This window comes from Chiroxiphia lanceolata, chromosome 17 (genome assembly GCF_009829145.1).
Source record: "Chiroxiphia lanceolata isolate bChiLan1 chromosome 17, bChiLan1.pri, whole genome shotgun sequence".
Lineage (NCBI taxonomy): Eukaryota > Metazoa > Chordata > Aves > Passeriformes > Pipridae > Chiroxiphia > Chiroxiphia lanceolata.
The window spans coordinates 4,335,293-4,361,829 of NC_045653.1; the positions used below are offsets into that span (position 1 = coordinate 4,335,293).

General features: G+C 43.5%; 1 protein-coding gene across 2 annotated transcripts in view; it reads right to left on the bottom strand.

Annotated features, from left to right (window-relative positions):
• Nucleotides 1-26,537, bottom strand: part of PREX1 (phosphatidylinositol-3,4,5-trisphosphate dependent Rac exchange factor 1) — a 146,781-nt gene that overhangs the window by 75,503 nt on the left and 44,741 nt on the right. For both annotated transcript variants that reach the window (XM_032704963.1, XM_032704961.1), the window contains exons 2-5: nt 13,088-13,159; nt 8,716-8,838; nt 3,429-3,533; nt 544-645 (exon numbers count right to left, since the gene is read on the bottom strand). In XM_032704963.1, coding sequence (XP_032560854.1) covers nt 544-645; nt 3,429-3,533; nt 8,716-8,838; nt 13,088-13,159 — 402 coding nt within the window. The remainder of the gene's footprint in view (nt 1-543; nt 646-3,428; nt 3,534-8,715; nt 8,839-13,087; nt 13,160-26,537) is intronic.

Sequence of the window (26,537 nt, forward strand, 5' to 3'; positions counted from 1 at the left end):
GTAAGAACACCAACATGGGGGCCAATTACTGCCACTTACAGTCCTCATTTCTGCAATCACACCCGTCCACTGGGAATCCTCTGAGACAACCAAACAGTTTTCAAACAAGCTGACGAACAGCTGTCAGATGATACAGGATTTTGATCATTACTGACCTAAACACACTCAAAGCAGACACACTGTGATGAAAGACATATCCAGTTTAGAGTCCCCAGAGCCACCCAATCCTTCGGAACGTTGGCACAATTCTGGCTGAACAAAGCTTTACAGGAAATGGCTGAAATAGCCCTCACAAGCCTTAGTAACATCTGAAGAGAACTCAAGTCAAAAGACCCTGTCTGGTCTACCCAGACCATTATAGGATTTAGCACCCACCCTGTTAGCATCAGGAACCTTTTCACCTGCACCCATAAAAAACCACTTTCTTCAGAGACAGTCCAACCTTCAGGAAAGCAGTAGTAGCAACAAAAGTCAGGGCTAAAAAAATGCAGAATCATTCGAAGAATAAAACAACCATCTGGAGAAATACTTTCCTTGGTTTACCTTAAGCAGAAGTGGATATTTGCAAATTCTCTGAATTGGAGTCAGCAGATAACCCTCCAGTGGAATGTCTGTCGTCTTTCTGCCTCCCAAAAGCATACAACCCTACAATCAAAAAAGGGAAGAAATGTTACCTCAGACACAAAGCTTTCAGGTGCTCTTTGACATGATTCTGTATTCCTATAACACGCATTAAAGTCACAAAACACTTTGTCAAACCTGAGGTACAGGAAATGGCACTTCATTTACCACTGACACAGAGCCATCAACCCTGCAGGCATCGAGAGAAGAAAACTGTGGATAACAAAGCTGTGCAGAAAGGTATCATCTCAGAGAAATATTATACAGCTGGTGGCTCAAAAAGTGTCATAACAGAACAATGGCAATCAGCAAACCTGGATGCATCATTACCTGAAAGAATCCAACCTACCCCCACAACTGGTATGACCATTTGGTTTTGTTCACTAGTTTTACACTATCGATCCAGCAAACTCTTGAAGGCTAAAATAAAGCCTACTAACTAGCAATCATGTCATTAATTCTAGTCCAGTCCTTATGTCTGAAGGAAACTGAACTGGAATTGGAACAAATGACTCATCTGCATCACATCCACCAATTCTCTGGCAAAACATTATGCCTGAGCACAGCTGGACAAACAGCCTGGGTGCACTGGTTGCCGAAACCAGCACACGTGAACCTCCCAGCAGATTATGGACATTCATGTCTCAGGATTAACATAAAGGGGAGTGTAAAAATTGGGTATAGCATTGGGAAAAAAAAAAACATTTAATAGTCCTTGATCTGTCCTTATTTTGTTGCTATTGGCTGCTGCCAGAGACAGGTAGTGGATTCAGAAAGACTTCAAATCTACTTCAGATAAACTAGTCCACACTCCTATGTTCAATCATGAATATGGACTCTGCTCCAAAAATCACCCCAGCTGCAAACCTGTCCTGTCCACAGAAGCTGAAGTTAAATGCAGTTCAGCCAAGAAGGGCCTGCTTTGGGGCATCACCAGTAACATTTTCCCCTGTGAAATGTGTGCTGTGGCTTAGACACATTCTGAAGTTTAGTGGGTTTTTGGCTGTAGTTCAACAATCCTTCTCTTCAAGGAATGTTCACAGACATCATACATAAAATCTCATTAGTCCTAACTGGTACTTTTACAGACAATTGTCTGTAAAATAACCCCTCCCCAGGCTATTCTAGATCTCTGGCGTTGGCTACCAGCTCACAATGCTCCCTGTCCAATTTTCCAAGTCTCGAGTGATTCAGTCCTTCCCATCTTTTCTTTCAGCCCTCTCTCTAGCTCTGGGCTCAAAACTGCCCTTTAACACTTACTGATTTTTCAAACACATTCCCACATTTTCTGTTTCAGCAGCTGTGAGGGGGCAATCAGGCCAAATCTACCCTCACAAGCAAAGCTTTGTATTTTAACACTGCCTTCCCTGCACAGTGGCATTATAGCCATGGCTTTAGGAGGCAGTGGAGAAGGGAGGACAGGCCTGGAAGAAATTACAGCAGCCACAGCAAAGTAGACACTTCAGTGCAGCCTCTCTTCCCATATTTACTGCTATTTTAAGACTCTCTTGGATTCAGGTGCTGCAGCAACCCACAGCAGACAGTGTGACATCTTCTGTGTGCCTTGTAATCAGCTTGCCAGCTGCTGCCAGTAACACAGACAGGAGGCTTTGTCAATCCACTGGACGTGGAGAACGTTCTGAATGTTGGGAAGGACGGTGTTTACATGTACTTTTTTCTCCTTTTTCTCATTAGTTTCCCCCAACAGAAACACCCAAAGAACCCATGAACAAGGAAAGGGTCATTTGGTGACTCAGAGTAATGGCTTAACAAGGTTCATTAAAACTCAGACATGACAAAGAGACTCTGCCTACCCATCAGCATGAGGGCTTGTCCCTGCTGCTCCCTCTGAGGCCTGTATTTTGTGGCTAAAGGAATGCTCTGGCCCTGCTTGCGACTGACATTTATGCAGAAGTTTTCTTTTGCTGTACTAAATTGGGAAAGAGCAGACCTTTGGCAAAAGTCTGAAAGAAGAGCAGAAGGACAAGCAGAAAGAAGAGCAGGTCCTTGGCAAAAAGACAGCCTTTTACTTCACAGAGTTTATTAGAAAAAAAGTTGATTTGCCTCACCTATGTGCCAACCCCATTCCAGATGCCATGCATCCATGGGCAAGAAAACAAGACATTCAAAAATCAAGCAGAACGGGGGTGAAAGTAAGGAGGAAAAACAACCAAGAAAAGAAAGAAAAATAAGGAATGTTGGGCAGAAGGCACTGTCCACTGGTTGCTTCTCCTCCCAACACAGACTCTTAAGAGGCATTTGAAGGCTGCATGGCCACAGTCCCTCCCAGTGTAGATCCACCATGGATGGGGAGTTGGGTCACTTTTGATATAAGCAGCAACGATGCAGTCAAAACAATTCATCCAGACAACATTTCCTGCCCACAACTGGACTCATGGGGAAAAGCGTGTCAGAAGCAGGTCACATTTTTCTGGTGAGCCTGCAGATGGTGAACTGGTTAGAGAACTGAGCAGGGAATCAAATCCAATGGGAATTAGCCTTGGTCCTGCTGCTGACGTATTGCATTACTCTTTTAACAATCTGTGCTCATTTTTTCTGTTGCTTCTTAAAAAAAACCATAAAAGAAAAAATCTTCCCTGTTTCCCCTGCAATCACTAACACCAGAGGGGTGCTCAGTTCCATGCCTCAGCTCACCAGTTACCTCAATGCCCATCCACCCTGAGTGCTCCATACCTGGAATGGATCCTACCTGCAAAATGCCCAGCATTCCTGGGATACCAAAGGGTTATTATGAGTACAGGGCATAGTCAGATTGTTAAGTCAAGAGTGTTAGAGAAGGTGCTTACCAGGAGGAATGTTCTCACTGTTGGGATCTTGTTCAACTCCATCAGCAGTCTGAGTGCTTTCTCGTGGTTGCTGCAGTACTCCTCGTACACAAAGAATTTGTCTTTCTGCAGGGAAAAACAGAGGAACTTATTGACTCAGACACAACTTGAGAGGATATTTTCCACAGTCTGATACTAAATTTTTTACAAACAGGGGTGCACTCCAAGTGGCATTAGGGTTGGAGTTTTCATGAAGCATGTGACACTCCTCTAATGTGAACAATGCATACAGGTGTTCCACCAACTCCCGGCTTAACTCTGCTGTAACTCAACAGAAGCCTTCTGAGCACTGAGACTTCCAGCACTTTTCCTCTTAACACATCACTGAGATCACAGATATTCTTTGCTGAAAGGAGGGATTTTGCTATTTCAGAGATACTTGTATGTGTGTTAGGATGTTCCATGAGAGTAACCGGGAGCAAAGAAAAGCCAGGAGCAAGAGGGATGATGTTTCTGGGCTGTGCTGACCACTCCTAAAGGAGGAAGAAACACAGGTGGCTGGGAAGAACCAAGGCCTGGAAGAACCTCAGAGACCTGGAGGGGAACTATAACACAAAGCAAGCAGCTGGAAACCCCCTGCCTTTCAGGGGTGAGGGCCAAGCCCCAGTGAGTTGGTTGGTTCACTCTGTGTTCTGAAACAAGTGGCAGACAACACCAAACAGCTGTCCATAATAGTTTCCCTAACTGGAAGAATTTCATGAAACACACATAAAATAACCAGCACATTTAAAGAAAGGGAAAGGCAGCTTCAGAACTAGATTGAGGTACTACTTACATGGGGACATGTCACATCCACCAGCACATGCTGGAAGGAAATCCCCTGCTAAGAAATGAGGGTCAGCTGGCAGGTCAGGGGCAGCAAGTTCTGCTCTACTGAGCTCCAGATTCAAAGACAGTGCAACTTCTTCTATCTAAAATGATCAGAGATGCTGAACCCATTGCAAACACCACGTATCTGGAAACACTGGAGTGATTCAAAGAAGGAGTAACAACTATTTCCATGCCTGAGCAGATGAGGCAAGAGGTGAGTTGATCCTCTCAAGGCTGGTGGGACTGACTGAACCTGCAGCAGCGACGTTCTGGGGTTCCAGTATTGCATCCACCAGGATAAAAAGGGGGTCATAACAGTGTAGTAGGCTTTAGGCAGGTTGAACGATTCAGAAGCCAAAAAAAAACCACCATTTTTTGTGTGTTTCTCACAATAGCAGTTAATTTTCCTCATTTAGCCACAATGCAGTGCCATACAGAGCACCCAGACAGGCTACTTTGCATATCAGAAGTCATTTCAGTGCAATAGTGTGGAACTCTGTCAGGGGTAGTATGTGAGGCCTTCCGGAGCTACACCTCAAGGGCACCAAGCCATGCAGCCAATCCCCTCCATAGTTTGCTGTTGCATTCACATCAGGATCCTGGTCTAAAAACATTCTACCTGGACCTCTCCATCTCCCCAGAACTTAGAAGTTAATTTTTTTGAGTTTTGATTTGGTTCCTAGCACTCCTAAGCCTTCCTGAGTTAGCTGAAGATCTCTCCACCATCTAACTACTTTAAAGATAGCTCATACTGATCCAAGCAAACAACTACTGCCAACTGAAGGAGTTCTGTAACATGAATCCATGGGAATACAGCTGCACTCCTTGGGTATTCCCCCTGCTATTGTCATATGGAAAAGAAATTGAGTTAATGTTAGTTGAGGAGAATTTGACATTCTAGTCAGATGCTCAGAGGTAGATGTACATGCACAGAGACTGTAAAACGCTTTTGGGTTTGGTTTATCACTAATCTGATGAATTGTGTTCTCCTCCTTGTACTTCCAAAGAAAGAACTGAGAATAAATATACGTATGTCCAAACACAAGAACAATAGTGCAAAGCAAATAAAACAGCAGCCACAAAGGGTAGGGTGCAAAGAGCTGGAATGCACACGTGCAAGACTTTTATCCTTCATAGGTAGCTGCTCAGTTGCTACTGGGAATACTGGGAATACTGGAAAGCTGCAGAGAAACAAAGGCTCTGGTCACCAGATGCAGGAAAAGGTAGGGCTGGGTTCATAACACAATAGAAAAAAGTCAATAGGATTGTTGTCAACCATAAAAACTAGAGTTACAGAATAAGACAGATACCCAAGCTTCTCCCACATTTCCTCCTCTCGCCCCCTCTCAGCTCCAAGGAAGCACACAAGCACCACGCTCGAAACTAAAAATAGAGCCATTAACACGACAGCATCCGCTACATCAGTGCACACAAAATGTCACTGCCCAGGTTTCTGACTGCAGCTCTGAGTGCCTGGAGTTTGGGAGGTTATATTTAGATCATGACAAAATCCCTCTGCTAAAGCTCGAGGCAGCACAATAATTGCACACACCCCAGAGTGCTCCCCTCAGCCCTCCCCAGCTGTGCCGCACGCCGGCGACCCACAAATATGAGAACTATGCTGGAAATGACTCAGTGGCTCAAGTGTTTAATTTCCTCCCTGGGTGACAGTCAGTCCTGGGCTCTCCCCTTGCCTGGGGAGGAAATTATCAGTTACCTAATTACAGATGTTAGCTCAGAAATTCTGAACCTGCAGTTACTCTGGGTTAAAGTGCAATTATGGTCAGAGACGGGCCCGCATAAAAATGGCACCTTCTTACTCAGCAAATCTGCTGGACACACAACAAGACCTCCTGATTTTGGTAGCTCTGTACTGTTCTTTGTTTGGTTAAAATAAATCTTTAACCAATAGTCTGTTCTCCCAATATGTTATTTTGGGTCCATTAGAACCGCCCACAAATTAGTACAAATTTGAAAACAGTTTTGACTAGAAAAAAAGAAGTAAGGCATTTGGAAAACTGTAACCATTTTATTTGGACATATTTTTAACAAGGCATGGCATTTTCTTGCTTCAAAGCAGGCTGAAACCAACTTTGTCAACATGAAAAACCCAAACAGAAGACATAATTCTCAACAAAACAAGATCCCTGATGACTTAGACAGTAAAACTGATCACTCATGCAACACTGCTCCTAAAAAATTAGCATAAAACACATTTCCCTTGAACTAATTTCTAGCTAATATGTCACCAAACCTCTGGCAACATCAGAAAGGAAGAATCTGGCAATTCCCTGCCCTCCTGCTCCACGGTCACATGTTTTCCTGACCTGCACAGCTGAGCTGTGGTCACTGCACAGTCAGTGGATGTGCTCTCCCTTCCTTGACTGTTCCTTACTCAGACTAGAGGTTCCACACTGCTCCTAATGGTATTCCTACATTTCCTTAAGGAAATTACGGATGAGACCAGCTTTTTCCATATATTCTGAATTAAATACATGTTCTACTTCCACGTGCATAAGCTGATTCTCCCCAGGGGGACCATGAAACAATTGGGGTGCCCATTATTGGCACTGCACTCCACAGACAGCAACGTGAGCTCCTCTCAGTCACACTGACTATCAGAAGACCAATTCTCACCAGCACTCACTCCTGTGCATTGCAGTTTCATAATTCCTGTATCGCTTCGTGTTGGATAGGTAAGGAATATTCCATAATTATAATTTATAATTATAATTTAATAGTAATAAATGAAAAATGGTATGTTCGCATACAAGAAAACGGTGACAGTGACTAAATATCTCAGGCCTTGCACTCAGTCCAACAACTGGAAGTAAACATTTCGGGTTTTTCAGCACCACTTCAACCCAGCAGCCAATCTGACAGCATAACCCTCTCATTCTGACAGTCTCCCTAATGAGTACTAATATATTAATACAGTATATCTTGTTCATAGCCATTGATTCCAGTGGGTGGTCAAGGTTTTAACTGAGGTCACCAGTAAGTTTTTCAGCAGCTGACAGTCATTTCTCACATCTGATACAATTCTGGGGCATGGCCTCCGTATCCCACTTTCCGATACTATTTTAATAATTGTCACAGCATAAATAAAAATTAAATGAGGAGGGTAGTTGGTAAAGCTCCAAGCAATGAATGGCTGTATAACTGCTGCCCACTCAAACCTGATGAACTGTGAAAGCATGAATTTTGATTATGAAAGCCTAATAGAACACATTTTGATAGGAAATGGGCCTGTGGCTTAATGGAGTTAATAAGAATTTGAAGAAATGGCTATTATGTACTTGCTTTCTAATTTTCAGCCATCTCAGGAGGGCTGCTCCAAGTGAAAAAAAAATGTGCAATTTCTAATTATGTTCCATGTAAATTAGGTAACTTTGCATTTAAATTAGTCCAGCCTGTAACTCAGTGTATGCAATTGGTCTTGCAAACGCAGTCTGCTCTGTACACACATCAGGCAAGAGGAGGGCACAGGGATGTGACTGAAATCAGGCCAAGCGAGAAACAAACCCAAAATCTACCACAGGAACAATTCCACAGCATAAGAAACAAATGACAAGGAGAGAGGCAGTGCAGGATCAGTAGCTGCAATTGCAGGGTCCCCGTTGTGGGTCTGTGTTCTCCTGGATCAGGGAGCAGCACCTCAGAGCAGATGAGGACACAAGATCATGTCATGGCTGTACAGCAGAACAAGAACCAGCTGTCAGGCACAAAGCTAGAGGATACCAAAGTAACTCACCAAAATGTCCTAAATTACCCGGCAGAGTGAATTTGTGTCTTAGAAATGTTTTCCCTTCTGGGTCTGGCATCCTGAGCCTGCAGTAGGAGTTCAAAAGCCACACTGGATCTACTTTGGAGCTACAGAGTGCAGGTACTCATTTGTTCCATGCTCAAAGGCTGGGTGTTGTAACTTGTGCTTCATTTCAGCAAGATAGACCCTCTCACACTGCCTTTCATTTACAAACAAGTGTATGCACAGACACCAACTACTGTAAATGATGTACTGTCCTCTGGGTTTAATTTTGACCTTTATGGGGTTCAATTTTTTAAAATTTTACAATACACACAATAATTCTTCATTTACTTGAAATTAAGCTGCTTTTTTGAAACATTTGGAACCAAAGCAGACAAATTCTCAGCAATAAAATGTGATCAGCTGGGTGAGAAAAAAAGGAAAAAAATTCAATGGGAAAAGGAAGAGTTTCTAAAAATACATTGTTGTTTAGCTGAGTTTGATGTGGTGTCCATTGTTCTAATTCACAAGTTCTCATTCACAAATTTTTTCCCACCCTACCTACAACCTTCATACAACACACATTGTCATAGTATTGCTACAAGCCTTAGAGATTAGGATTTACTGAGGGGCAAGAGACCTCATGACAGGAAACTGCATTTGCAGATAGCATTAAGTCATTGTACTTACAAATTTTAAGAAAACATTTCCCAGTTCATGCTGAGACTGAGGTTCTGGTTGTAAACAAAATTCCAGGGCAGCCAGGAACTCCTTGTGAACACCAAGAATGTCTTCAATGTTAGAAAATAAGATCTGAAATATAACAAGAAAAACATTGCTAGCTTTTAATACATCTCAGAGTGCTTGGTTAAGTAGTAGCACCAAAATATTGTGGCTCTAGACTTGCCATGATAGGATGCAAAGCACAGACAGGGACTTGTGCAGAGTGAAATACACCATATTTGCCCCTTTCCTGGCCCTCAATGGAAATCTTTATTGCTCCTGAAGCACCTGCTGTAAATGAAGGTTATCTTTTCAGACCCCTGAGCATGATGAATGCGAGCAACCTCCTTCAAGTCTAGAGAAAATTTCCTATGAGACCAGCCCCATAAATGGAGCCACAAGGACCAAACTCACTTTGCAGGACACAGAAGCAGGGAGTCGTTTGCCTTTCCTTCCCACGCATCAGAAATCCCTTCCTGGAAGGAAGGGACTCAAAGCTCTTACACACAAAGGTGTACCTGTAAAGAGGGGATGAAATCTCTGCCACATGGGAAGCAGCATTTCACTGACCCAGGAAAAGAACAGTGTACAATCCTCCCAGACCTCAAGAGCAGCACCTTAGAGCTCCCTTTCACTGACCTCGGTGATTCCAAAGGCACATGTACAGGGAGAGAGGTCCCTGGTTCAGCCCTGTTCTAAAAGGTAATTGTGACAGTTATGTGATCCCTGGGACTGGAATACGTGTGCTAAGGGGAATAAACTGCCAGGGTGAAAGTTGCTATAAACACATTAAATTTATAAGTCTTAATCGTTTTCATACAAAATAGAAGAAAGCGTGAATCCACATGTAGGAGATGGAATGGTACCTACAGAGGGGGAGAAGTCCTGATGTGCAGTGACAGCCACCAGTACTGGCAGCCACTGGAGGGACGCCTGAAAGGGCAGAGGAAATCCTGGAGTCTGCAGTGACACACACATTGCAGACAATGTTTCTACCACTTTGCTTTAATTACAACACTTGCAAAGAGAAGATCTGCAGCGCAGTCAAACCAGCTTTTACTTCGGAAGAAAACTCCCCGGTCTGGCTCAGAGAGTAGGAGACAATTCTCTGAACCCCAAAGTGTGCAGCCTGGCAGAGCCAGCCTTCATCTTCCTGGCATTTGGTGTGGGAAGTGATCGAGCCTAACATCCTCCAGATGATTCCCCAAATGCCTCCCCTAACACTAAATGCTTCAGCTTTATGCATTGGAATTTATTCACTGGACGTGACACTGACTCAACCTGGTGGCTGATGATGTGGCAGCAATTCAGAGGAACAATAATCTGCAAATTAAATCTAGACATAGGAATGAAACCTCAATTCCTGGTTTATAACCAGTTTCTCTCTGGTTTAGTAGGGGTAGACTAGAGCACGAATTCAAGGAGCCTTCCTGTCTGCAGGTACCCAGGTTCAGCTCTCTACCTTCTGTTATTCAAGGATGGAGAGAATATTTCTCTCAAACTCCTGCAAGCTGGATGTGTGTGCAGAGCAAAGCCTGTTGCATGTTCCTTGTCTTTGCTCCCCTCTCCCTGCAGGAATGCTGAGACATGTAGTATGCACCATCATTAATGCATGCTTGTGCCTCAGAGCTCCTTTCTAGCCCTCAATAAACTAAAATATTCCAATGCACTGAATTTGCACTGATGGGCTCTGAAGCCAAGCAAAGGCCAGGGAGCCACAAACCTGCTCCCAGAAAACTTCCTGCACTAATTCAAGCAGAGCCTGCAATGGTTCTGTCACATGGCTGGAAGTGATGTGATGACAGGGCAGCCCCTGCCTGCATGGCTTTGCCAGAAGCTGTGCCAAAAGGGGATTAACAAGCAAGAGGAAAACATCTGTCAGGGATGATTTTATCCTTCAGGAGCAGCCTTTGGGGGGTGTTTTTTTGATCCAAGGAGTATCTGTGCAATCTAATGAGTTCTCTGGTGATCAGCAGAGCTCTGCTTGCAGCAGAATTTGCAGACAAGAGTCACTTGAAAATCAGGGCAGCAGACAGACCTTGACTGCACATGCTCCTGTGTCTAAGGCAGTTCCCACCCTTGTGCCCACCTTCCCACTGTACTGCCTTCAACCTGCTGTATCAGGGAGGTGACAGCACAGTACTAACAGATCAGGAGAGTTATTCCCACATGAGGCAGCATATAAACTAAAACCAATTCTTCTGGTTTGATGTTGCTGCAGCCGTTAATCACTGGAGAACTTGCAAAATCTGGGCCTGGCACAGGACTCAGTTTAGCATTTCTGGAATACAGTGGCCAAAGATTACTGAAATCTCCCATGCTTAGCTCCAGCTGTAGGAGAAACCTGCAAAAATAATAGTGGGAGCAATAACCCAAATTAGGCTCAAGAGCACTTTCTCCTTTTGCTCAGAGGTGAGCGACTGCCAGAATACCCTGTATTTTCCTCTAGACATTTCTGCTGCATGAAGAAAGGGAGGAAAAGACAGGTTTCTCCTTACATAAGCTGCCAAACCATTTTTACAGTCTCTGCTACCTCACAGCTCTCTGGTGACTCGAGACACATAATATCAGCAGGGAGATTATTAGAAGTCCCAACACCACCTTGCTTTTCTCATGTCTACCAGTAAAAGAAAGGAGAAAAAAAAGAGGGGAAAAAAAGTACGAATATCTTCCAACTGCAGGAAAAACTATTAAATTATTTGGCATAGTGGGAGATGGAGGGTGGAAAGAGGAGATAATATTGAATATATTCCTCTGATCAGAAGAACTGTAACTTTGTCATTCTATTTCGGCAGCAATAGGCATAGGTCCTTTATTACTGAAGAGAAGCTCTGTTATTGAAGGCTGGGTATTGTAATAACAAGAATAAATGAGGTCTCACAGTGGCCTCAAAAAGACCCCCCAAGCACTTCAAGAATGACACAAAAATGAATTGGTACTTCCCCAGAGAAGTGTGAAGAAACTTCAAATACAAATACATTTAAATCAGCAAAGAAAATATGCATTCTTCTGCACAGGCTTTGTGGGCACTGTATCTGATTATATGGCAGTCACAATTAATATTCATTTTGTCGATACATGAATAATGATAGGATAATAATTTTCATCAGCACCTGCAGCTGCTTGCCAAATTGGCAAATAGTTGTGTAGTTTTATTTGCAAGCAGACTCACATTTTGCACACAAGATCTACTGTCATTAATCACTTGTCTACTTTTTCTTCAGCCAGCCCCGAATTTACTTCAGACACTGGATGGTGAGTTTTAGGGGACTGGGGATTTCCAATTTTGTAGACAGCAAGAGGCTGAGCTCCACAAAGCTGCCATCAGTCTTGCTCCCAGCCCCTTCTGATGCCAGCCAGCCAACAGCACTCCTTGCTGGCCTGACAGGCAGAGTAGGGCTGGAGCACCTGGGACAGCCAGGGAACACTGGGCCAGGAAATGCAGGAACCAGCACTGCCTGGTGTAACACCTGCTGCTGCTGCCCTGCTCCCACAGGTGTACAGGGCAAAGCTCCTGCTGATGGAGGAGCTTCAGGACCAACGGCAGGCCCAGTAAACCAGCCTGCAGTGGCAAATGAACTGCACTGTGCCACTCATCAGCAGGGTTCACCTGCATGAGTGTACAAACAGGGCTTTGCTTTCACACATGTACAAGGTGAGGTTTTAAGCCAAATTACTACAAGGAAGTGTTGCTTATATTTATGACCATAATGAACAAGGAAGGTCCCCTGTGACCATGGGCACTAGAGAGGCCAGTATCTCACAGTTCTGTTTCCATGTCCCTTATCTCTTTCCAGTGCAAATTTCATGCAGGAACTTCCTCACACAAGGGTCTCACACTACTTAGTCCTCCCACAAGAACCCAAATTCCTTCCCACTAGAACACAAAGCATTCCTGCCTCCTTTTCACAAGCCCTATCAATTTTAGAGTAGTAGAAGACAGCAGATACGAATTGGTTAACTGAACACTGTCAGGCAAAATGGACAAGGACTATGCATTCCCTGCCTTTCCTCTCAAAGACACTGAAATGGCCTCTCTGTCCTCTACTCACCATTTCACAAATCTTGCCAAAAGTTAGTATCTCTGACAACACTGCACTGTTGTCAAATTTTACTGAAATTAGTTGGTGAGATGAAAAACTGTTGGAAGATGACAGCTATAAGAATGGGAAAACAGATTGACAGATAAACTGTCAACATGAGCTCTTTCCCTTAGGGAACCAGCTTAATAATAAGCATCAATATGACAAGAGGGTATTTGATATTCATATCCCTGAACCTGGCCTTTCATTGCGTATTATCTTCCCTACCAAGAAAATGAGGAAGACAGAAGAAATACCTTAACATTCTCCTCTGTTATGTACTTCTCAGCTTTGTCCACAGCATTCTGGCGGATCCGGTGAAGAAATGCCTGCAGAGATAAAAAAAGATTATGTTTAAATGGCTTGATACAGTTTGATTTCACTAGTTTACATCCTGTAGGTTTCCATCAACACAGTGTGGCTGATTACCTTTAAGACCTAAAGAACGTAAACATTTTACCAGCTCCCCATCACAGATGAGAGGGCTGCAGACAGGCACCACCAAAGACATTTCCTACAGTGTTGTTGGGCTTTGCCTGGCAATAAACGTCTTCCCTTTGTTGAAACTTTTAGACTTAATTATCTTTTACTACCAGCAGACTGCAGCAGGGTCCATTTGCTCTTTCTTTGAAGGTTCCCCTGTCTCTGGGATGCAGCTGTGCCCAAGCACAGCGAGACGTGTGTCAGCAAAGGACTGCGAAGAACAACAAAGGGACATTCACACTGCTGGAACTGAGGCACATCAGAGCCTTGAGCTGGGGCTACAGATGATTTCAACAACCTCAGTATGTGGAGCAGGGAAATGGAAATCACCAGACAGTGCCTGGGATACATTATCCTGTTCACTCTATTTCATTTGGTTAAACACAGACAAAACAACACTGGAACTTTTCACTTAGGTCAGGCTTCCCCTTCCCTCAGCTCTGCAGCCAAGTCAATAAAAAGCTCCAGGCCAGATACAAATGGACAGTGATCCAAATATCAGCCTGTAAAGTATAACTCTGGCTATTGGAAGTTAGGACCTACTTGCATGTGCACTGAACATACCCACAACATATTTGAGTCAGTGAGAAGGGTTTAGCAAAGAACACTGCAAGGGATTTCTACCTGAAGGCTCCACTGGTTTAGCAACTGTTGGCTAAAGGGCACTTCTGAACTGAGAGCAAAGAATTTTGTTTTCCACAGGCATCAGCAGAGATGCAAATACCTGCAGGTGAGACTGAAGGGAAGCTGGAGAGGACAGAATCTGCTGCAATAAACTACATGACCTGTGCACAGAAGGGCAGAGGGTTTTCCTCTCTGTTCTTCTCAGTGGTTTCTGACTTGCCTCCCACACAAAGCAGTGAGCCCTGGGGAGTGCTGTGAACAAGGATGAAAGGAACTTTTCTTACCCACCTGACACAGCAAGGGGAAGCGGGTCACGTCTTTGTATTTATGGCACAAAGCAGCTTTGTTACAGCTTGATAATAAAAGGCTTTTAAAAGTTGAACTATTCCCGAGCAATGTCCATGTCAGCTGGTGCATACTCAGCTTTTGCTTTTTGCCTTTGGTTTGTTGGGATTGGCAGCAACCTACAACCTGAGAAGAAGTGATGTCACTGGACCAAACCTGGAGTTTGTGGAATGCTTCTGCCTGTGGCGTTTTGTTTGGAAGACAGTGAACATGTTCTTCTGCCTGACTTCCAGCACTAACAGGGGCACATCTCTGTTCCTGCTTAGCCATGGCTCTCTATCAGTCATAAGCCATTTACACTTTATAGGACAGGCACCAATAAAAGTAAGATTAATTAATGAGGCACAGAGACCCTACATTTGAGTTTGTCCCTGGATTTTCAACATGCTTTTGAATAAATTTCAAGGACTATAACCACGTTGCTCCTCTTGTATTGCTAAACAGGAAGGAGATCTTGTCTAGATTCCAGCTAGATATGGAGAGCTTGGAGGAGATTGTGTGGACTAAGGAGTCTGAAGAACAGATTCCTGCATTAAAGGGACAGGACACAGGTGCCAGCAGCAGAAGAGGCTTTTTACAAAAACCAGCCAGTCCACCTTGCCAACAATGGGGCCAGGAACCCAGGCAGGGAACTGGCTGAGGTGAAGTGTTTGCTGGTGACTAACGACAGGAGGGCTGGCAGGAATAGCTGCTGCCCTCCCACTTCAGTGTGGGGGGAGACAGCAGAGCATTAATAATCAGGTATCTGAGTTATTCAAGGTAGCACATCACACTAAAGTCACTCATTGTCAAAACATAAGCCAGGCAGAGGTTTTTCCTTGCTTTAATCACGTCTCTGTTTGGACACAACAAATCCAATTGGAATGATCAATTAATCTACACAATTAGCAGCTCCACTGGTGACTAATAGTTACCTGTACATCAGTCCCAGTATGATGGGTCTAATAATAGACAGCTGTATACAGAAGTGCAGATCACATTAGCTGTTACAGGCCAGTCAATAAAAAAGTGGAGACTGTGTTAATCTAAAAAACAGCTTTCCTGTGATGCTTGTCTGAAAAGATCACTCAATGTCAGCAGGAGAAAGAGAGAAAAGGGGAGAGAAAAAATTAAAAAAAAAAAAAAAGAAGAGAGAACGGCACAGAAAAGCAGAGACAGAGGAGAAAGGATGAAAGACATAAGAGGGAAACAGGCAGTGAACTTTGCAGATAGCCCATCAAATCTCCTACAGCCTCTGATTTGCCTTGATGTACACGAACAGCAGTCTCTGCAGTAATAATAAAACGTGACAGCTACAAGAGGTTTTGGTCTTAGAAATTTAGTAATCTACTTTCCAAAGTGCAATTTCCCCCAAATTATAAAAACTCAGCAGATACAGAACTATTTGTTTCCCAATTTTCAATACCTTCTCAGGTGCAAGAAGAATCTTTTGCAACACAGTCATTCAAATAAAAAGTATGATAAACACAAGCTATTAAAGAGCAGGCTCATGGAGCTAATGCTGCATGCCCTGTTCACATGGCAACACCACTTTCTTTCCAAACAATTTCCTGCTTGGAAAAAGCAGCCCCTTTCCCAGAGATGGTATTCTGACATTCAGGTCAGTGTTTCCCAAACTTCTCAAGAGATTTTTTTATGCTACTTGTTTTATTAGGGTCTAAGCTCATCTGTACCAGCACCATCTCTCTAATCACCTGGTGACACAGACTGCAAGACCCATTACACAAGTAGCATGCAACTCCTTTTGGGGAGGGAGTGCTATGATCTTTTATTAGACCCATTGATTTAGCTGGAAAATCAGAGAGTTATTTGGACCAGGACATGACAAAAGTGATGCCAAAAGAGAGAAGGTGGTCGTGGTGAATATTAGAAAACCTGCTGTACCTGTATCTTATTTATATTCCAAAACATTGTTATTAAAGAGGACATACTGTTATTAAAGAGGAATCAGTCGAAGGGGTAAAGGCTCTTCTGGCCACCTAAAAAGTTACTGAGGCAAATGCTCCTTCTGGCTGCTCCAACCTACATTTATGATTTCAAGGGATCTAGTCCTTGACATTTTCATGAGGAACTTTCAGTTCATCAGTACAACCCTTTTCAACTGCAACACTTCGTATCTCCATAAAAACAAACTCCTGAGCCTCCAGGGATATGTGGAAGCACACGGGTCAGCTTTCTTGGGGGATCTTGAAAAACATCCCTAGGACCTGAGGACTCTGCAAGTCATTTCTAGGACACAATCACCTCTGCACCCCAATCAAGAGCAGAGCTCTCTACTGGGGCATGCTGGTGGCTTCTTCCCCTTCCAAACTAGCGGGGATTACTGAAACAACCACCAACTGCAGGTCACCAAGACACTGCTGGAGTGCTGAAACAGGCAACAAAAGTAGGCTCTGCTTCCTTCTGTCTGCCTGCTGGACGCTGCTCAGGACTATAAGGCTAAAGATCTCACAAAAACCAGGGCTGGGAATCTGGTAGAAAACTCCTTGTCCCCCCTGCCATTCCCAGTGCTCTGCTGTGCTCACACTGGGCCAGGTCCCTGAGCAGCCCGAGCTGTTTGCTTGCACAGCACAGGAGGAGAGAAGGACTGGCAGAGCCCATAAGCCCATAACAAAACCAGGTCATGGCACAGTGTAGGGAAAAACCAGGAAAGCAGGCTGAGAAATTTTCATTCTCCTGGTAAAGGTTGTAAAGGTCCCATCTTCCATGTTAACGAAAACAGTCCACTGAGGATTTGTTTTTGCTTAAAATTCTGCTGCTGCATCAACATAACATTTATTTGTGCACTGTGACTTGCTGCCCTAAAGGTCTGTTACTTCCAAACTCAGCAGGTCACAGCTGATGCTCCTCACGACATGCATAAACATAGTTTATAGTTTGTCTTACAGTACAAATGCCTTGCAGGATTCAAGCAAATCTACGACAAATGAGAATGAGCAGAGTGAAATGCTTCCTTTCAGCACCACATCATGTTGACTAAGTTTCTTCCAATAAATACTAACAGAAATTACAAATCTAGAAAGAAATTTAGGTATAAAAGTTCGTTTCAGTGAATAAGTACTATTTAATGGCCCTTTTTGCATGAAAGTGTTTTTCAAATGGGCCTTGCTGAACTCAACTTGGAGCCCTGACTTCATTAGGGAAAATTAGTTTTTTCCCCATCTTCTATTTAGCATAAGTAAAACATGCAAAAGGCGAGGCAGTGAGTTTGCTCATGACCCTTCCCAAAATTCATGTCTACGGCAGATACTTCCTCAAACGTTCAGAAATAGCAAGAGATTTCTTACTAAACAGCAAGGCAGGCAAAGTGTGCCTGCCCCTGAGGGAAACGAAAGGGAGAAGAGAAAGAGGCAGTGATGAGGCAACCGGTCCCCGTGTCCAGGGGGAGCAATAAGTGACAGCACAATCCTGAAAAACCCATTTTCTGAACAGGTGAGTGGAATGCCACGTTGCTCTTCGGAGACAATGAGGCAATTTTGTTCAGTGGCTGGGGACTGATTTGGAACAAGGATCCAGGGATCCAGATGAGCCTAGTATTTTTAGTGTTAAATAAATAAACTGCTTCACACTTGTGCAATCAATTGTATGAAGCTTCTCGCAAGTTATCTTGTTTCCAAGAAAATGTGCTCACAGTGAAAAAAGTAAGAGGTGATGTGGACAATGAATTCCAACACTTGACCATCACGAGCACCTTCACCTTGCAACTATAGCACAGGGGCCATGCATCTGTCCCTGACAAGACAGAGTGAAAACACATGAACAAGAAGTTGCAAATGTAATTTTCTCTTTTTTTTTTATCACTTGAATTAGTGTTGCCACTAAATGTGGCTGTTTAAGATAATATCTGCCTCTACACCAAAAAAAAAACCCATTGTCTTTAGCAAAGTAGCTTGAAGGTCCTGGGGGAACATGGCCCTACTGAAATATTCTGACCATTTCAAATGAATGTTTGCCAAAGTTCATGTTTTAAGAGCAGGTGCATCCTTGCTCATGTTACTCAATTGTTAGCTTTGAAGCTTGTCATCCTAGTACTCTTTTTCTTTCTATCAGATATACAGTTTATCAGCTAAAGCTCTACAGAAATGACAGGAAGCAAACACCCTGCATCCCATCCCACATGTGAACTGCAGTCCTCACCTGCACTGAAGTCTGAAAGACAATGCATTAAATAATCTCCAAATAGCATAACAATGACTGCACAGGGCTACTTATACAAAATAAATCCCACCACAACCGAGTTTTTCCCCCCCTTCATAAAAACTAAGTGTACATTTCTACAGAAAACTAAGTCTTCCAGCATTTCAGCTGTAACAGCCTGACTGCAGGGCCTTCACACCTCGGCTGGGGGTGAACCTGCTTCAGTTCTGTCACCCCTGGTGTGCTCTGCAGGGCTGGGCACTGTTAGCCAAGATCTACTGGGACAGCTGGACCTTAGAGACACATGAAGAAATTCTTGACTAAATACAGATGCCTGGGTTTCCAACACCTCTTACCGTCCTGGGCAAGAGCCAGCATAGAATGTAGAATACTGGGCCAGGTTCAGGGTTTTTTAGTTGTGAAATTTAAGCTAGAATACTGGAAACCAGAAGCAACTCCTTTGACATCACTAGCATTACACATGTAAAATGGAGCAAGACTGAAGCAACTGTACTGCTGTTAAAGAGTATATTTACTGTATCTCCTACTGGCAATCAAGTATTCCCTCATTGTTCAATTACCAGCTGCTATACTAATATTTCTATAAAAACTCATTTTAAATTACCAGTGTCTGAAGAAGGAGGAACTTGAGCATCAGATGAATGCATTATACTGAAATTCCTGCATAGGAGATTTCACCTATGAAGAATATTTTCTCTAAATTCTCTTAAAACAATAAAGAGATACAGCTGTGTGAGAGAGCAACTCTGCAAAAAGTAGCTGAGATCTACAGGCAAATTAATTCATCAGCAAACAGCTGAACAGGGACTTGCCTGATAGGCAGAGGTGTTTAGTAAGAGGAAATAGCACCAGAAATATCTTTTATTGCCCTAATTTCAGGCTTCCTGTGTATCAAATTGGCTTTAAAGCCTCAAAGCTTATTGGTACATATTTATTTTTTTGATCTATCCCCTGATGAGGAACTAAACTATTAGCTAACCAAGACGATTAAAAAAAAAAAAAAAAAAAAAAGAAAAAGTCATGCACATCATGGAATATCAAACACATTCTCTGCAAACAGCTCAGGCAGTCTGAGTGGTAGAAGCTCCATCACTGCTACTGCCAAGCAGAAGCTCAAACAGACTCTGCTGTACAGTTTTTTAAATGACTCTTCTTCTACAGAGGTTACAGACCTTCCATACTCCTGAGCTATAGACATGAAGTGAGGTGAACTACTTATACCAATCATCTGTACTCCACAACACTCACTGCACTGTTTCTGAAAACAACCACGAGGATCTTTCTCTTCAGAACTGTGACTCCCATATCCCTGAGGACAATGTCTTTCTTCCTCATATGTTCCAAGTCCACCCCCATCTCCCCACTTCCTTCTTTTAAGGAGATTTTTTTTCATTCGAGTGTTGTCATTTAGAATAACAACCATTTCACACACAACAAAAACATGGGTGTTACAGCAGCACCGTCTCTCCCTACAGCAGACTGTATGACCATTTGCAAAAACAAAAGCAGATTTCATCTCAGGTGAAACTGTGAAGACCCTCAGAAAAGAAATGCAGCTTCAGTTGCAAAATCCAGGTATGTCACAGAGGAGAGATCCTTTGACTTGAAGCATACTTTCAATGGCATTTTTTATAATTGTACAGATACATGAGCAATAAATACATATGTACATATTACAAAAACTCTACTGATACTGGTGATTTAATAAGCATTAACTAAATATGGATCATGGCAATTTGAAACTGCTTCCCCACTTCTTAGTCCGACATATGGTGAATGCTGATGCATACTAAACAAAATATAGGGAAGCATTTAGAAACTCAGCCATTTAAAATTATGGAAGTGTATGTATGGATAAAACACTTGAATAAATAAACTGGATTATTTCTTTAAATACTAGATAAGAGAAACAGCCACTGCTAACGTAAGCTACGTGCCTGAGATACTTCCAAAAATCTAACTGATCTGTCCTTAGCCAATCCTGAATTTTAAGGGTCATGCAGTTACGACCACACTTGGCTGATTTATCTTACATTTATCTTCCCACTGAGTGTTACACTGTCTGTAACATCAAAGTTAATAAGAAGCAGTCACAAAATACTGGCATTGCACAGCTCTGGGATTTTCAGTGGTGCTTGAGGGAGTCAGACATTCCAACAGCTTTTTATTCACTTTGACTCTCTTGGCCCAGCACAAAACAGTTTCTGTCAACGAATCCCTGTGGCTTAGATGAGGATTCACCCATCTACTCACAGCCCTGAAAGCCTTCCCTGGTTATCCACGTTACCACTACAATAGAGCACCAGGCAGGCAACTTCTTTCCATCAAGAGCCAGCCTGGGTGACTGGTTTAGCTCAGACCACCCTCCTTGCCTGTACCACTTCCACAGCATCTGCAAATACAAATCCCAGGGCAGTAAGTGTTACTGAGTGGTGTCTAGAAGTGGCTCAGGACTGTCTCTCAGTCACTCGTGGATGTTTATGGACAGGGGGGCTGCAAGCTGACACAGGCAAAATTCAGGTGCACAGATGTTCTCAGCACAGTGGTGGTCTGGGACTATCACAAGTGAACTGATCCAGCAGCACTTCCCAGAAAAAGTCACTTAGGAAGAAAGCTCCAGAAAGATCCCAGACCACATCTGTATTTCCAGTGTACTGCTGTTTACACTGGAATTCTGCAAGAACAAAGGTCAAACCAAATTCATTCATGCGTTGACTGATGGAGGAAGGTGTAATCAAAGGGAAGTGAGAGTAAAGTATGTTGCAGTGTTTCTCCCTCCAAAGAGAGATCCCTTTCTTAAGGAGGGGTTGTTCTCATTTGAATTACAAAAAACCTTTTGTGAAGTGAAAGACAGGCTGGTGCTGCAGAGGGGCCATTGTCTCTTCTCTACCACTGCCCTGACCTCTGCCAGCCCCTCCTCCCCTCAGCCACTAATATTTGCATCCTCAGGCAGGTCAGAAGATCCCAATTCATTTCAGGGCCCCAAAAGCTAGATTTTTCACCTTTGCTTTCTTTGAAATCCTTCAGGGCTCACTGCTATTAGTTTCTTCATATGTCCCATACCCTGCCTCTCTTGACTTCTCTTCATCCTCTCCCTCCTGTACAACACTATCTCTGCATCACTTTGAACATTCTCATTATTGTAGGCTTAGGAAAAAACCCTCCTCTTCTTTGCTTAGGCAGCCCTTCTGTGAGCATCTACCCCTGTAAGACTCCAGGCCATTCTAATATCAACAGCAAATGTATTTGTTTGGATTTTCAAAGGAGCTTAAGACAGTTATGTGCCTAATTCTCACAAGCCTTTGGAATATTCTCCCTTTTACTGGCCTCTTCATGTCTTTCTCCTGGTACTACAATCATGAGATGATTTTAATCATCTTACTGCACTGTGGCACTCTTCAAAATGCTTTCAGGACACAGTTTGTTTGAACAGTGTGGTTTACTTCATTCCTCTGTTATGTGGTGGAATAAATCCTGACAAGTCTGTGTCTGCTTGGCCTTTACGGTACTTTAACCAAAGTTTGCTTCAGGAGCAAAGGCCCAGTAAAAAAACATACAAATACTTCAGGATTTGACCCATATTTCTTATTCCCTGTGTTCATAAGGGAGAGATGCCTGCAAACTGCAACCAGTTCTAGATTAGTGAGGGCTCTAACTATTAAGATCCTATCAGCACCAGGGAATGTTTAACCCGGTTTTAGGCTCTTCACAGCTACTCCTTTTTCAAGAGGGATGTAGAAACATCAAGTGGTCTCCAAAAAAAGTAAAATCAAGATGATTAATGTAATTGTAGCAAGAATTAGAATTTCTTCAATTAATATGTCAAGACTACAAAGCTAAAGAACTTTGATATAAAAAAGATTTTGTTCCTTTTCTACTCTCTTTCCAGTCATCGTGTTTAATACATTAAACCCTAAACAGACAAGACAGAGAAAAACTTCAAATCTAGTACCATTAAAGTCCACAGAATATTTTTCATTAGTTGCAACACAGTCTAGGACTTCACCAGTGCTATTCACTCAGCAGGAAGGAATAAGGATCACAGAGAACAGAGAAAAGCTTAAAAGATGTTGAATCCTATCTTGCATACTCAGTTTCTGAATATGTGTAATGAGCTGAACATTTCAGAGCCCCAAAGCTAATAATTTTACTTTATGTGAATGGTCAGGCAAACAGAACTGTCCAAATGTGCAGGGGTGTAAATCCACATAACTTCACTGATGGGAGCAGACCCACCTGACAACCTGGCTCTAAGTTGTAACTGAGTTTACATGATGATATGGAATAAGACCAACTTTTAAGCTTAGCCTGAATCTCTGAGCTAGCTGAAGCAGCTCAGTTCAGCTGACTGCCATCAGGTTCACTGACACTTGCCCTAAATTACATGTGAATCCACACTGGGCCCAAGTACCACGATCTCAGGTGACCCATAAACTTGATCTACACTGCAAACACGTAACAAAATCCCGGGATCTTATTTCCCTAGGAACACTTTATCTATGCCCTGCTGATACATACTTAAGAGTCTCATGAGCCAGTTCAGCATCAGGCTTTGGACCTAAATACTGAAATTTCTTCCCCAGGTATCTTCTCCCAGGGATGCCTGCCTGGCCTCAACTCCCATGGATACAAGAGACTAACAAGCTGAGCCAACAGCATTCCATGTGCCAGGGTACACCTGCTGGGTGTCTATCAGGTTAGGGACCAAATCAAATGCACATATAAAGTATCATTTGTGTTTGATTCTTAAGTTTAAAAGCACCCAAGAGTGCAAAATGACTCAACAGAATTGTACCTTCCTAACTGATAAAAATCAGAGCTTATAAAAGAACCAATTAAAATGTCAAAATCAGGTAGTTCACCTTAGAGAGGGCCTCAGAACTATTTGCATCAGATCTCCTTATGCACTCACAGGATTCCTATTAATTAGTGTTCATAACTGAGGTAATACGGGGAGCACTGAAATCCATAGGTACCTTATCCAGAAAACTAGCCTTGGAATTGGCAGGAACTATTAGAAATGTCAGTGAATCTCTCAATTTTAAGCATATTGGCCACCAGATTTTAAGAAGCAAGTAGTAATAACTGCACCTCTATACAGGTATACAAGATACATGTGCAGTGATGGATCAAGGGACCTGAATTCCCAAGTTATTTCTAGTTTAGAAGACTCTCCTGGAACCTGCTTGTGCAGCAGCCACAACCAGCTCACACACATCAGCATCTGCATGGCTGGGGCTGCACATTGCTACACAACCTCCTTCATCCCCAGCAACTGGGGCAACACACAAGCCTCGGCATTCTTGCCCTTTGGAGCCTGAAATTTCCCGCTGGGAGAAATCTGCTTGAGTGCCTGTGGTCTGACAATGGAGAGGGCAGCTCTCCACACAGGCACTGCAAACTCCCTCACTCCACACAGGCACTGCAAACTCCCTCACTCCACACAGGCACTGCAAACTCCCTCACTCCACACAGGCACTGCAAACTCCCTCACTCCACACAGGCACTGCAAACTCCCTCAGTCCACACAGGCACTGCAAACTCCCTCACTCCACACAGGCACTGCAAACTCCCTCACTCCACACAGGCACTGCAAACTCCCTCACTCCACACAGGCACTGCAAACTCCCTCACTCCACACAGGCACTGCAAACTCCCTCACTCCACACAGGCACTGCAAACTCCCTCACTCCACACAGGCACTGCAAACTCCCTCACTCCACACAGGCACTGCAAACTCCCTCACTCCACACAGGCACTGCAAACTCCCTCACTCCACACAGGCACTGCAAACTCCCTCACTCCACACAGGCACTGCAAACTCCCTCACTCCACACAGGCACTGCAAACTCCCTCACTCCACACAGGCACTGCAAACTCCCTCACTCCACACAGGCACTGCAAACTCACTCACTCCACACAGGCACTGCAAACTCACTCACTCCACACAGGCACTGCAAACTCACTCACTCCACACAGGCACTGCAAACTCTCTCCACACAGGCACTGCAAACTCACTCACTCCACACAGGCACTGCAAACTCTCTCCACACAGGCACTGCAAACTCTCTCCACACAGGCACTGCAAACTCTCTCCACACAGGCACTGCAAACTCACTCACTCCACACAGGCACTGCAAACTCCACACACGGCCGGGACGCTACAGGGTTCTCACACTGAGTGAATCCCAGCAGGGGAAGAGGGAACTCTGATTTCCCTGAGCCTTTTCTTTTAAAGGCAGGATGGGCTGACGTTCATGGAATCGGGTCTCTCCCCATCTCGTGTGGTTCATGCAGCCTGAGCTGCTCTTGCAAAGCAAACAGCCCATCAGGCTCTCCTGGCTATGAATTCTCACATCTCATAAAACCAGCATTGAGGGCAGGTCTATTTGTGAGCTAAAGGATTAACCTTGTACAGGTAAATGGAAAGGAAATGAAACTCAAGAAGGACAACGACCTGAATGTTCATCTTCCCCACACAGAGGCCACAAGGCAATGTGACACATCCCACCCCCACCCACCAAAATCAAAGTTTAGTCCCCGAATTACTGTCTTTATACAAACTGCAGGATAGGTCATGCTATATGCCTTCTCAGAAAAGAAAGTAGCTGTTTACAGAGATATCCATTTCCATATTTTGACTACATAGTAAATATTTGTCTGTATTGCAATTTCGTAATTCACAAAAGAATAATGCTGTAAACAAGAATGAAAGGTCCTTGGCCTCTGATCAGACCACCAACTTCTCTATAAGTACAGGGAATAAGTTTGCAAAAAGTTTGCTAGGTTTTTAACCCAGCATTTAATGTATCTTTTCTATCCAAGCACTCAGGCTTTTTCACTCAACTTTAATTCAAAAGAAACCCAGGGAATTTTGTCTGGTTTCAGCTACACCGTGATTCCAACATTTTACTGATCTAACTAGTCAAAAAAGCTGCTAATTTAGAGCTGGGTCTGGGTGGTTTTTTTTGAAAGCGTCAATGCATTTATACTTCCTCCCACAGGAAAGAAAGGAACACAGCTTCTGAGCTGCCACTTTGCATGTGCTTTACCTCACCCTGCACACACAGCTGCACCTCGCAAAGTCTGCCTTGATGGATTTGCAATTATTTACACACAAAAAAAGAGGGGGAAAAAAAAAAAGAAAGAGCATCTTTCACATGGTGGTTTAAAAGAGGATTTAGACAAATTAACCTCACGAGCACATTTTCATCACTACCCCTGAGCAGGAACAAACCCTTCAGCTGATGAAGAGCTGCTTGCTGAAGGTACAGCAGCTGATCTGAGCCAGTTTTCCTAACCAAGCCCAATCTAACAACATCTGCATCGTTTTAAACTGTGCACCACCTGAGTGTAGCTGCTCATGGGGATGGCACACCGTTTTCCAGCCAACTTTCCTATACTGAAATACAACAGTAAGCACAGACTGTATGGGACAAACAGGCAGGAGAAAATGCTCAATTAATTATGAAATATAATGCCGAAAATTTAACAAAACCAAAAATTTTCCCTGAAGCAGACAATGGCATTTATGGGCCTTGGTGGTTTTTTTTTTTCTTCTCTTTCACAAACAGCTCTAGAGCCCTAAACCCCACTGCAGAGCGATCTGGGGACAACCTCTGGCCACAGCGACCTCAGAAACATCCTCAGAAGGCTTATGCATGTCAGGGGTCCTGCCCAGCTTTACACACCTAAAATATTTGGGCTATTCAAAAACGCAGTTTGGGGTGCCCAGCCAGACCTAAACTCTTCACTGCACCCAACAGTCAGTCAATGGTAACCTGTCACATTCCCTCTTGGACAAGTGGAAAATTATGTCATTTTGTCAGGTCAAAGAGCTAGACAAGTAGAGTCTAAAAATACTGCCTGTCCCACTGCCCCAAGCCAGACCAGAGCCGGGGTTCATAGGTCCCCTTCACATACATTTGGTTTATTGTGACAGACAGAAGAAAAGCTCCCTCTCACTGGGGCATTCCTTCTCTGCACACACGTTCTTGCAGAACACAATCATATCACACACAGTCTTAAAGCCCAGCTTCCTGTGAATCAGAGCAAAGAATCAGGCCATTATATTTTAAACATAAAGGGGAAGTTGAG